At 27.6% G+C, this 13,874-nt stretch overlaps 1 protein-coding gene across 2 annotated transcripts in view; it reads left to right on the top strand.

Annotated features, from left to right (window-relative positions):
- LOC107442485 (partitioning defective 3 homolog) overlaps positions 1-13,874 on the top strand; it is a 106,657-nt gene that overhangs the window by 79,411 nt on the left and 13,372 nt on the right. Inside the window, exons 6-17 of one of the 2 annotated variants that reach the window (XM_043047713.3) lie at positions 567-664; positions 2,688-2,765; positions 2,860-3,170; positions 3,626-3,742; positions 3,852-3,985; positions 6,405-6,548; positions 7,132-7,329; positions 8,921-9,696; positions 10,438-10,667; positions 10,792-10,827; positions 12,631-12,696; positions 13,177-13,437. In XM_043047713.3, the coding sequence (XP_042903647.2) occupies positions 567-664; positions 2,688-2,765; positions 2,860-3,170; positions 3,626-3,742; positions 3,852-3,985; positions 6,405-6,548; positions 7,132-7,329; positions 8,921-9,696; positions 10,438-10,667; positions 10,792-10,827; positions 12,631-12,696; positions 13,177-13,437 (2,449 nt within the window). The remainder of the gene's footprint in view (positions 1-566; positions 665-2,687; positions 2,766-2,859; positions 3,171-3,625; positions 3,743-3,851; positions 3,986-6,404; positions 6,549-7,131; positions 7,330-8,920; positions 9,697-10,437; positions 10,668-10,791; positions 10,828-12,630; positions 12,697-13,176; positions 13,438-13,874) is intronic. The other variant, XM_043047714.3, reaches the window with a different exon arrangement.

Genomic DNA, 13,874 nt, shown 5'->3' with positions numbered 1-13,874 from the left:
ACAAGAGTTAAAATAATAAATTTTTCATCACTATTTTATTATCTAAATTATTGCAAAATTTTTGGCTTAAAAAAAAAACTAGTATACTTTTTATCAAATTAATGTCTCCTGATTAATTTAACTTTTGCTCTTCATACTTTCTCCTTTGTTTGTAAGAAGGTGCTTAATATTTTACTGTTGTGCTTTACTATTTGCATAAATATTACTGCAAACATTTTAATTTCCTCGCATTCCCTATTATTATTTATTTGTTATTTTTTTATACTTGCATAAAATAAATAAAATATTAAGTTTTTTAGAAAACACTTATTAAATTAATAAAACTAAATTTATTTGAGTATGCCTTGATCCATAAACCAGTTATTTATACCAGTTATTATTCATGGAAATGGAAAATTAATTTGTAATACTTAATTCAACCTTAAATTGTTAATAAAAATGTTCTATTTTACTTAAAAGTTCTTCTATGATGTTTTAAATAGCAGTTACCCTCTTAAGATTATTTTTTCTATTTCAGTTTCATTCTTAATACTTTTTATTCTAATCACCCATTTCAACAATTACAGGATGAAAGAAGAGAACCATTAGGTGGACCTGTTTCTTCAGCAAATCATAGCTCTGATGAAGCTGATGACAGTGACTCTTCTAGCTCCATCAATCAAAAGTGAGTTTACACAATTTTTCTTATCAAAATCTAAAGTATATTTTAGAAGAATTGATTTGGCTGGGATAGCCTGGTTGTTCTGGGTGTTTGGTTGGTAGGTCACGTTTGTGAGAACGGGGGTTCAAATTCAGCCAGCCGAAGACTCTTCATAGTGACTGGTGCATGTTAAATCTGTCCGGTCACTAAGTCCTCCATGTTCCCATGACAAATCAATACCTCTGGGAGTTCTGAATTGGAGATTGATTATTCTCTGGTTCAGGTCAAAATTACAATCTGAGGATGATTGAATGGATATATGGATGGGTCTACCCTATAAACGATTTTGACGTATGGGTGTGGCAAAAGTCTAATTCTTGACCATAGATGGCGCCACTGGAAAACAAGAACAACCGCATCCTATCTGCCATAATGGCCAACAATTGATTTATATCAGGACAACAGAAGAATTGATTTATATCAGGGCACTGTGTCTTTTTTTTTGAAAAAAAAAAGACAGAGGTTTATTAATGTAAAATTGCTATATCCAGTGTTGAATTATTTAGACATTATGATGGGGCCTGCGGCTAATGTATTACTTGTTGCCCTATCCCCAGTTACACCAACTTTGCCAAAATTTACTTATATTCAGAAATATTGTAACTTTTTATGATATTTTATTCCTGTTAAGCTTGTTTTGCATAAATTTTAAAAGAAAAAAAGCTTTTTGAAAGGTTTAATTTCTTGCAAAAATGATTGCACATAACATTGAAATGCTAATCAGGGTCTATTTTCCTTAAAAATGCTGCAAAATTAACAATTCCAAGTAGCATAAACTATCAAAAATAAAAATAAAAATTATTTGTGATATTTATTAGAATTTTCTGTTTTTACTAAATTTGTAATATTTTTATCAACCCAATATCCCAAAAATGTTTAAATATGTCGTAGATGGTTACGGAGGCTAATTACAAGACGAAAAAATTGTGCACAGCTGACTTGCAACAAAATAAGACAATAGTTGAAATTCGGGGGTTGGTTGATCAACAAAGTGACCAAATATTTTGTAGAAATTACAAAATATTTGGTCACTACAAAATTGCAATTTTGTAGAAAATTACAAAAATAAATTTTACCTTCATTAATTTTAAAGGCTCTTTGAAAAAGTATGAGGTCTTAAAAAATATATCGATCTGGAGCCATCCTCATTAGTTTCCTATTTTATCTTGCCTTGGCTATATCTATTAGTAAAGAATACAGATATTGTTAAATGTCCATTCGACAATTCTTATGAGTTAAAAAAATTTAAAAAAATATCTAAACAAAAAAGGCAGGTACGTCAGAAAGTTCACTCTTCTGAAGTCAGAAAATTACTGAAGATGTCATCTATGACATAGTTTTCTCTCCTATAAATCTGTAATGTACTCTTATAAACTGGATTTTTACATTGATTTATTAATTTAGCTTCAAGAAGACTAATGAGACTATAATTATGTTTAAATCTATAAAATACTTTTAGCTTAGTATTCTTGTGAATTTTTTTACTAAATTGTTTTAAAGATTAAAAAACATGTTCACCAAAGTGAGTTAAATATAAGAAAATTATTGATTTTTCATAACACATTTTAAGCTAAATTGTTTAAACTCCATTAAAATTCTTTCAACTTTTGCATCATCAATTCTTATTAATATCCACAGGAAAATAATTTTGCTTAAGCTCAAAATAAAATTTGAAAAAAATTGATTGTTTTGCATTTTTTTTTAATTTTTAGAAAAAAAAATGCACTATAATTTTTTTAGTAGTTCATTGCACCAATGCTACCGTTCAAAACTTTATGACATTTCAATTAAAAATTTTTTTTTTTCTGTAAAACGTAAGTATTCTTATCTTATTTATTTTTTTGTCCTAAATATATACCTATAATTTGGGAACTCTTTCTGTGGTTTAGAATTTTTGGTAATAAGAAATAAATGATGTTTAGATGCTTTTGATTAACATTCAAATCAATCTCAATCGAAATATTTAATATATTAATTCTGTTTTTAGAATTGAGGTGATTAAACTAAAGAAAGAAGATGGTCCTTTGGGTATTAGGATAGTTCCTGCTGCTGATGACTCTAATAAGTAAGATAATTCAAAGATCCTCAAGCATTGCATAGTTTTATGTTTTAAATTATGGACGTTGTAAATACAAATTCACTTTCAAATATATTTTTAGGAAAAATAAAGGTGTTATGATACAAGGTATTGAACCAGGTGGAAGAATAGATAGAGATGGACGCTTTTCTGTTGGAGATTGCATAACTGAAATAAATGGTTTTAAAATCAGCAAAGATTCCTATCGAAATGCCCAAGAGATCTTGAAAGATGCCATGAAAGCTCCAGAGTTGAAAATTCATTGTATCAAAAAAGACTTGATGCACAACAAGAACAAGAAAAATAAGCCTCCTACTGTTCTTCCCAAGCCAAATTTGCCTTCTGAAGATCATGGAACTGCTCATATAAAAAATATATTTGATTGTGATAAAGGTATTTCTTTATGTGTTCGAGAATTGCCTTTAAATGTTTTGAGAAATATCATACTAATTATTTCAATTTATAACGATTGGAAATAAATTTCATATGTAAAGGCAATTTGAAAATTTTTTATGCATCAATTTTCCTTACTATACTTTTCTACTTTCTGAAATTAACAATAAATAATAGCTCAACACACTTTTAATGGAAATTCTGATATTTTTCACCAAAATTAGTTTTTTTTAAAAAAAATGTATTTCTTACCAATTTGAAAATGTGGTTTATTATTGTATATCCCACGCTTTTCAAATTCATTCATAAAAATAAAGGATAAACTGTTTTGCCTAATCTGAATCTGAAACTTCAACTGAATTTTATTTTTGTCATATGTTGTACCATTTTAGCATTAAATATTTGTTTAAATTCATATATCTGAGCATTAATATTCGTATGTTGTATTTTTCCAGCTCTTGCTGTCTCAACCCCTACTAAAAAGCTACTTACCAATGTTTTGCACAAAGGAATGCCAGTTCATTCAAGTATTAGAAAAATTGGGCGCCGTATTCTTGTTCATCTGAGTAAAGGTATAGCAAAGGCAGTTAATTTTGCCCATAATAAATTTCATACTGTTAGATATGTATGTTACTGATCTGGTCTGTTAGATACTTAATTTAGTGGTGAATATCTCTTTAGGTTCTGAAGGCCTTGGGTTTAGCATAACTTCTAAAGATGCTAATAATGGCCCTCCATTTTTCATTAAAAATATTCTTCCAGCTGGGGCTGCTGTAGATGATGGCAGATTAAAGACAGGGGATAAACTGTTAGAAGTATGAAACAATTTTTTAAATTTATAAGTACAATTAGATTTTAGTTACATTAATTTTGTTTCCGATTTTGTTATATATCATTTTTAAATGGAATTTCGTTTCTTTTAACTAGGATGTTTTAGTTATTTCTCTATATCTTCACCCAAGTCAGAAATCATTTAAAAAACATTATGAAAATTTGTTTTATCTTTGAAAAGTTTTAAAAATTGAGTAATAAGAATTGAATATATTTCTTGATAAATTTAAGCAGCACAAATTAAAACAAAAGTACTGTTTAATGTCTTATAATCTAAACCTAAAATTTTTTAAAAATGAAAATCATCATCTTTATTACAAGCTATGGTAAAGAAATAAATATTTTTCCAATTTTTTTTAGTAATGAGTGAAAACAAAATCTTTTTTTATGTCCTACTTACCCTGTGTCAAATAATAATTGTGAAGATTATTTATTTTTTAAATATGAATTTTTTTACTGCATTTACAAAACTATTTATAAGAGTTTAATTTTGAACATCATTGCATTTGATCTGGCAAATATATTATGTTTGTAAACAAATATTTTTTATTAAAAATTTTTTGTCACCAATTTGTAATTTTTTTATTACATTTATTGTCAATTTTAGTAGGAATTTGTTTTATATATAAATAAAGCAGAATGTTTGTGTATGCCCTTTATACAAATCGGCAACTCTGAGCAAATTCACACCAAAGTTGGTGTGCTTGTGTTCGAAGACACAGTGGCCCTAATTGTCTACTTTAAAACTCCATCCGACCATTGGTTCACATGCTACATTGCAAAGAAAGTGTTTTACCATAGAATTTGATAAATATTTTATAATAGTGATTTACTCTCTTGCAGCTCTAATATGTCAAAAATTAGTTTTCTTGCACTTTTTTATGAATTATTTATCTTTGGTTCTCTAGGTTAGATTATTACGAGTAAAATCAACATTAATAATATTGCCAAGTATGGTGATGAGGTCCCCGAATTCATATTTTAAAAAGTGTATGAAACCACATGTTTCTTGTATTGATACTTATGCTTTTCTAGTGTGTCTCTGTAAACTTAAATGATAGAAATTCAACAAGAACTAATAAAATAAAATTGAGGTTATCTATTAAAATAATAAGCCTTGGTAAAATTTATTGTGAATCGTGAATATTATAGGTTAAATGTTGCTATATGAATAGTTGATCTTTCTTTTATTCAGTTGAATTTTCAACTCATATTATGGTTAATGTAATAGTAGGAAGCTGTCTGGAAATATACAACAAATTATAAAAAATTAATTTTGCATATTTAGTACATTGGGTGTTTTGTACTGTGATATTAGGAGATTTATCTATTTCCGAAGATAGTAAAAAACATATTACCACAGTATCTATATTAGTCACTGACATTGGAATAAAAGGTTTCTCATTACCACTGCACTTAATACTCGGAAGTACTGGGAAATACTGGGAAGTATTTAATACCACATCTAATCAAGTATCACTGGCGCTTTATAATATTTAGGCAATTTTTGACAGCCTTTGAAATAAGTACTGATATTAAAACATTTGCCATAAATGATCATGAAAAAATTACTATTATTAGTTAATAACAATTAATTAATTTTGATGATAGGCTGAAATAGAAATAAAAAGTTTTGTGCTAAAAATCTAAATTAAAGGAAAAAGGTTCTTAATTGTGTATATTTGTATATGAGAACCCAAAATAAATGTCATATTGTTATTAATGCCAATTATGCTTAGTTAATTTTTGCTTTAGAACAAATTTGTACAAAAAAACAGAAGGGCGAAATAAATTGAGAAAAAGACAACTATTCATCTATGAAAACTATAAAAAATTGTTTTATTATTGTTGTTAACAATGCTTAATTTTACTTCTATTATGTTCTTATGTTACTTGTTGTTCTTAATAGGTGCTAGATATACTAATATTTTGGTAATGAGATGTCTTTTATAGGAACTAAAAAAATAGGTTTTTTAAGGTTTGAAAGGTATAAGTACCAGAGAAAATTGTTAGTTTGTGTAAGTTTTGATTACCAGGAGTTGGCCTCCAGCAGTAAAATTATGTCAAATGATATTGAATGGAGTAACTTTTATTTTGATAAGCTGAGCTTCTTTAAAAAAAAGTTTTGCTTCCTTTGAGGTACATCTGGAAAAGCATCAAATAATAATAAATAAAAAAGAATTGTAAGCTTAATTGTTCAGTATATGTCTTTCAGTTATGTACATGATTTTTTATTGTCAATAATTGCCAATTTATTGAATATTTACTTTTTCATCTCTTATGACAAACGGGTATCTTTCTAGCTGTAAATACAATATAGCCACACAAGATAGTAATTCCATTAATTTTTATTATATATTTAAGCTGTTTTGCTGTATAATAATTGTCTTTTTTCCTGAACAGGTTAATAAAATAGATGTTTCCAGTTTGACTCAAGCCGAAGTGTTGAATATACTAAGAAATGTCCCATATGGTGATGTTGTAGAATTGGTTATATCAAGACTTGAAACTGATTTATCACCCAGCCCTAGTCTCCCTAGAGAATTGGTATTTGTTATTATTGTAATATCATTTACTGTTTAATTTCTGTTTTTTTTTTCATATTTTCTTATTTTTTCTTTAATTACTGAGAGAAACTTATTTGTTAAAATTATTGGCTCATCATCAAAATTATCTGCCTATGACAGCCATTGATGGTATTAAATATTTTTTTTTAGTATAATATTGTTTTATAAATAGGTTATTTTGTCCTGTAACTAATATTTTTTTCACTTTAAGAGATCTCATTAGATATGTTCATATTACAGCTATGACACCTGCTATTGAACAAAAACTACTTATCTTAATTATGTAGTAGATTTTGTTATTACATCATTTCACCATATAATTAAAAAAAAATTTTTTATAACAAGTACATTCTATACCTGATAAAATTTTTTTTCCTACTGTTGAAGTATTATGTTTATTAATATACTAGCTTGAAATATTCAGTGCCTTTTATTAAATCTTAAAATATTTTTGCTTTATACAAAATATTTTAACTATTGTTAGTAGCGACTTTGTGATTCAAATGGTCATTATTTATCTTTTTAAAAATTCTCAATTAATTGAAGAACTTTTATGTGTTTAGCCTGTAGAAAAAGCAGATGAAGAAGCCGTTGTGTGTGCAAAAAGAAAAGACATATTTACTTTCAAAGTAGCTTTGAATGATACTGGCTCTGCTGGTTTAGGTGTCAGTGTTAAGGGAAGAACTTCAAATACTGAAAAAGGACCTGTCGATATGGGAATATTTTTGAAAAATATTTTTCATGGTGGTGCAGCTCATAAGGTAAATAGTTTTTTCTTTTTAACGTTTCTATTTTCATATTTGGTCATTCATTTCAAGTTTTCTGTCATTTTAGTTATTTTAAACAAGGAAACACTTTTCGTCACATCTTTTTTTGCTATTTATTGTATTTCAATTTATTTTGCATTGTTCAAAGTTGCATACTTTTATTTGTGGTGTTTCCTATTGAACAAAACAAAACATACAAACATACAAAACAAAACATACGAGACAAAAACAAAACATACCTGAGAAAACTGTAATTTCTTTGTTTTAAGAAATCAAACTTACATGAAACTATAGTTATTCAAGTTCCTATAGATCAGTGGTTACCAACTGGCATTCCACGAATCCTTTTTTTTTTTTTGTGGCCCGCCAACTGTAATATATTGTCATTTTTTGCGGACAATTTTCGCAATAAATCTATATAGGTTTAAAATGCTTTTCTTTCTTTAAAAAACCCCATAATTTCTTCGTTTCTGTGAAATTTAACATACCAACGGTACAAAAAAGTTTATTTCTCAAGTTTTGTATCCAAGAAAAAGTTTATTCAAATACGAAAATAATCATGTATACTGCTCTTTTTATTTCGTTTTTTTAAAATTTTTTATTTTTTATTTTGTGAATATAATTTAGCATGTGTGCATCAGAAATTTTGGCGAAGAAATTCTCCGATTTGACTTTTTGAAACCACTCATTTTTGACAAAATTATTTACATTTGTAAATTTTGTTGCCAGAATTTTTTAATATGCAATTAAATATTTTTTAAAATCTACTTCTTATTTTAATTTGTAATTCAATACTTTTCTTTTGTACAACTACAGTAATATTTAGTGTTCCTTCAAAGATAAGAGTTCTATATAAAATTTTGATAAAGTTGCGGGTGGTGCTCTCAATTGACTGGTGTTTTCAATTGTGGCCCCCGGCCTCATGTAAGCTGGAAACCCCTTCTTTAGATGGTCTATATGCGCCTTTCTGGCAATTTGGCAAATATATAACAATGATAAATTTTTTATTTTTGCTACGTTTTTATGTATTACTAAAAAAATGTCTATACTGCATTACTCTTTTCCCTCGTATATACCTTTTTTTAGCAGTTAATATTTTTGCTTTTATTTTAACTTATTGATTGCACCTTTTTTTGTTTAACCCACTGGCGGTTAAGGAAATGGGCAAAATTGGGAGAATGTTTCTCCCCTACACACAGTTCCCCTATCCATTAACATGGGAAAACCGGTTTTGCTATGCAGAGAAGACTGCAGGTTAAAATGCGACTTTTTACGTGCAGAACCGTCAGTGGGTTAATGATCTTTATTGCTTTATAGATAGCTATCAAATTTTGTGAAGATATTTACAAAGGTATAAATTAAATAAATCAATCTTGTCGTTATGTTTAACTGGGATTCTATCTCCCATAATGTCTTGAAGCCCACCTAGCTCCTGATTTTTCTATAAGTAAAAGTGGCCATCATGTTATATTGACATCATTAAATTTTTAAACATTAACTGCCATCCCCCCTTTGATTGACAACTGGTTTCTATGATATTACTTTAAATGTTTAAACCATTCTCATAAAGTTTTTTTCTAAATAGGATGGAAGGCTGCATAACAATGATCAGCTGATGAATGTAAATGGCATTTCATTGTTGGGAATGACCAACGGTCAGGCTATGGAAACATTACGGCGTGCAATGATACAAGGTGATGGACCAAATGCTGTCCCATATGCAATAACATTGACAGTTGCTCGACGTGTATCTTCGTCTGGTGGTAATCGATCCGACCAGGGCGAGAGTTCTGGTCATGATCGGAGTGACTCCTTGCTTAGTGAGAGTGGTGACTCATTTTATGTATCTAACGAAAACTTAACTTTGTCAAACAAATGCAATGGCATAACCCCAGATACATCTACTAGTGATAATTCAGGCAATACTGTCATATTCATGTTACCTGCACATACCAATATGCCAAATGGTGATAGGACAGAAAATGATTCTGAGTTACTATCTTTATCACAATCTATTCCTGTGAGTTTTTCACAAAATGGACTCTTGAATGGTGAGAGTGAGAGACTCTTTGAAAATACGTTTGAGGAACAAAAATCTAGTGTGGCTGCAATAGCAAAACATAGTTCATCTGATTTGATTGACTTAAATGAAACTGTTACATTAGGTGCATGTGAACAAGACTTTGAGCTAACTGACTCATTTCAAGAAAACATGTCTCTTGGCAATCACAAAAAGTCATTTTCAAATCCCGTTGATATGGATTTGTACAGGCCTGTTCTAAATGGGCATGACACGTTAGATGATCTTCGAAATTGTGATAGTCCCCCACCTGCTAGCAGAGGAATTGCCAAAAGAAAAAGGTTTGGTTAAGATTTTAACTTTATGCTTGGTAATAATATAAATTTTTTACATTTATAAATATAAGTAATATATATAAATATATAAATAATATTTTAATTTTTCTGTTATTCCAGTCGTAGTTTCTTAATTTTCTTTTTTCCAATCTATTTCAGTTTCATAATTTAATTTTTTTAATCATTGTGTTGTAAGTCATGAAAAAGAATAGGTTCACAGCGTTAGTATTTCAAAATTAAAGAAAGACTAAAAAAAGTGTTGACTAAATGATTTTGACTGTTTCATTTCAGTTTTTTTTATATCTTTATTTTTGTTATAATTACTATAAATAAGAACTATTATTTAGAAAAATTTTGCCAATTTTGTGCAGAACAACGTCGGGAACAATGAAGAAATGTTGTACAGAAATTTTTTTTTTATAATAAATTTAATTACTTTCACCAAATCTTTTTAGTTAGAACTATCATGTAACATCTTATAGTGTGATAGCTGTATGTATTATTTATGTTACATCTGTATGTAATCAATCTTTAATATGAAGGAAAGAGAAAAAATCTTTTTTTTTCCTTGCTTGCTTAAATTTAATTTTCAATTTAATTATTAATATATATTTGGAAGTCAGTTTTTTTAAAAAATTTTATTCATTCATTTTTCTGTTTTGTTGTCTGGAATAAATTTTTTATATTATACATCACTATTACAAAAGTATTACTTCACTAAATTTTAGTACTTAAAATCATTATTAGGTATCTGATGGAGAGAAATGATAATTTCAAAAGAAGTGGAATGGGAAGGCAAAGTATGCCTGAAAAGATTTTATGGTCTTATCAGAGGCACCAGTACTCGCCAAATGAAAGCCCGAATGAATCAAATTGCTATTTTACACCCCAAAACGTGCGAACATCTCATTTGCCAAATACTTGTTGTGATAATACACCTATTAGAGAAATGCCAGTGGATGTGGGACCATACGAATGTAAAATATTCATTTATCATATTAATTTTTAGTTTAATTTATTTCAATGCACTTTTATTTTTGTTATTTAATTTAAAAATAAATTTGTATATATTTTTTAAACATTCAAATTTTATAATTTCAGATTCAGTTCATCTTGAACAGATGGACCGAACTAAAGGTAAATTGTTAATTTTATTATTAAACTGATAAAGAAAGAAGGAAATGTGTTATTTTAAATATTTACTGAATCAACACTGCTCTGCATTTCTTCCTTTTTGCTCCTCCCTTTTTTTTTATTTTATAAGATTTCTTATTTTAATAAAAATATGTCTGTTTTTATTTAAACAAATTTGGATCAGCTGAGACAATATTGTTTGACCTGAGAAAAGTTGCATAATTTTCCTTGCTAAGCATTTGATTTTTCTTTGAATAAAAGGGGATAAACTGGTTTTTGTTGTAGAAAATTTTGCACCGTTGTTTGTAGTAAGAAATGTAAATACAATTATGAAACAAACATTAATGAAATTAAAATGGTATCTTGAAGAAAATTAATCTGAAATTAATTCAAAAAACCTGTTGGTTCTGCTTTAAGCTTACATTAAATTTGAAATAACTCTTCATATGCTGTTTGTGACTGTCTGGTGGAACAAAAACCATTAACAATTTAGCTCATTGCTCATCTAGTCTTTGATATTAGTATTTTAACAGTTTTATATTTGTGAAAGTGCAATAAATAAATAAATAATAATAATACAAAAACAAAACAATTAAAGTAGAGTCTTTTTAATTCGTGATGATCCAAATTATTGAAAAAAATGTTTTTAACATCCAAAAAATAACCAATACAGACACAATATGTGAAACAATAAATTTCCTTATCTGCCTTGCAAAGCTATCTCAATCATAGATGACAGGAGTTTACATCCATAAGTAAAACTAAATTGTTATTAGGTTTGTGTAATAACTAAATTGTAAATACCACATGAGTTAAAATTTTAATTCAGACCATGAATCAAAGTGTTACACTCTATTTATATTTATTAAATTTATAAAATTTTACTTATAAAGTTTTTAAAGACATGCTGTTACTGACAAAGATACAATTCTTTATCCACATCATCAAAACTTGAAATTTTGTTTATTTTTTCATATCATGCTGCCTTCTTCATCAAAAATTGATGTAAACGTTATAATTGAATAACTTCTCTTTTATTAATTTATATTTAATTGATCTGCCAATGTCATAATTGATTTACTGCTATGTTTAAATCTTTACCTTTCTTTAATCTTTCTATAATTTCAATTTTGTGATGTAATGATCGCACAACTCTTTTGCGCTTTCCCTGTCATGTTTGAAAACACTTTCTACGCTGACAAAATCTCTTTCCAAAACTAAGAACATGTCAAAGCATGTTTTAAATTCTCTCTCTAATTCTTGGAAGAAAAAAAAGAAATCTCTTCCTTTACTAGAAATAACTCGCCACCCATATTATAGACTAAGCGGAACAAATGTAAGGTTTTTTTTTCAGTGTAACAAAAGAAAGCCATTTTTTCAACCCTTTGAGACATTCAGATAATAAAGAAACATTTCTGCAAATTTCTTTTTCTTGGAGAAAGTGAGGAAAAACATATGGTCCTTGAACGATCTGAATAATTGGTCAATCTGGTAAATCAATGATAATCGGAAAATTGATGATTCTTTATCTTTGTGTGTGTGTTAATCCTCTTGATTGAAGGAACTAATATTCTTACTCTGTTCAATGATTCAATGCATGTTTTGTACTGAGTAGAGACAAAAATGCTTCAAAAATCGACTAAAAATATACAAATTGAAAGCATTTATATTTAGAATTGTTGTTTTTATATTTGTATGTATAAAAATTGACTCAAGTGTGTTAAAGCAAATTAAGATTTTCTTTAAATAAAATGCTTGATATTTGGATACTTCTAGCATGTTGTTAATTTTTTTAAATTTTAATAGTTGTCAACAAAGAGTTGCAAGTGGAAAGAGTTCAACGAACTACTGTCTTTTATCCTACATGTTGTTGTACGTAAAATTTCTCAATTTTATTGCACTTTATGAGTTTCTGCACAGATGCACAAAGCTTTTAATATCCTTGATAGTTTGATGTTTTTTAGAATCTACGTTCGAAAAATGAGAGAACAGTGTTGCATGTTGTACGATGACTGTCAAAATGTTATAAAGACAGTATTTTTCTGTGTGGGCACTATATGTATAATACTATAAGTACAAAACAAAAAATAATTTATTTTAGTTCTTTAAAAAATCTAAAATCATAAAATATTGAAGGAATTTAATGTTTGTAAAGTTTTAATCTTAAGTATTTTAGAAAATATTTTTTGCAATATTTTAAAATTTTAATTGTAAGTCATGGGGATGGGAGAGGGCGCAATTTTTTATATATTTTTTACACTCTTATGATAACTTAAAATCAAAATATAAGAGAAAATATTTATAATTTTTTTCACTAGTATTTGAAGAGAAAATTATTAATTCTTATTTTAGGGTCCTGTGATTCTCCTGATTGTCCATATCATGCTGTGCCAACTACTGGAAGAGAAAGTGGTGGTAGTAACGAATCAAATGACCCAGTTGGACCTGCTCTAGGTTTATTAAAGTCTAGTAGCTTAGAAAGTCTTCAAACTATGCTACGAGAAAAACAGAAATTGAATATGTCTGCAAGCAATGGTAACACAAGTAGAGGTTGCAATGAAAGTTTTCGAGCAGCTGTTGACAAGTCTTTTGAAGCTGTTGATCAAAATGAAAGTAACTAATTTTCTGTTTCATTATTTTATTTGGAATTTTAATGAGTAAAAATACTAAATATACTTTTATTTAAACTTACTAAGTTAAGTGGAAAATTTTTTGACAGATTGTTTATTAATTGACATAGTTTTTATTAAAAATATTTTTAATTCAATTTTTTTTATAAAACTCTACTGAAATTATATGAATCTCTTTGTCCTAATTCATAAAACATAACATTATATGGCTGTAGCATCAAATAAAAAATTTGTAATTCAAAACTAAATTGAAAAAGTAATTCATTCAATTTTTTTTTGAACAATTAATATACTTTTAGCTAAGTTATTTTACTTTTGATTTACTACATATATGATAATGGTAAAGAAATCAAATTTTAAAAAGTTATATCTGTCTTTGATATAAATTTATAAAAATTAATTAATCTCAATTAAGATATA

The sequence above is a fragment of the Parasteatoda tepidariorum genome, chromosome 2 (assembly GCF_982258835.1).
Source record: "Parasteatoda tepidariorum strain Cologne lab strain chromosome 2, Ptep-v5.0, whole genome shotgun sequence".
Classification (NCBI taxonomy): domain Eukaryota; kingdom Metazoa; phylum Arthropoda; class Arachnida; order Araneae; family Theridiidae; genus Parasteatoda; species Parasteatoda tepidariorum.
The sequence above is the reverse complement of the archived record's forward strand: the minus strand, read 5'-3'. Positions and strand labels throughout refer to the sequence as shown.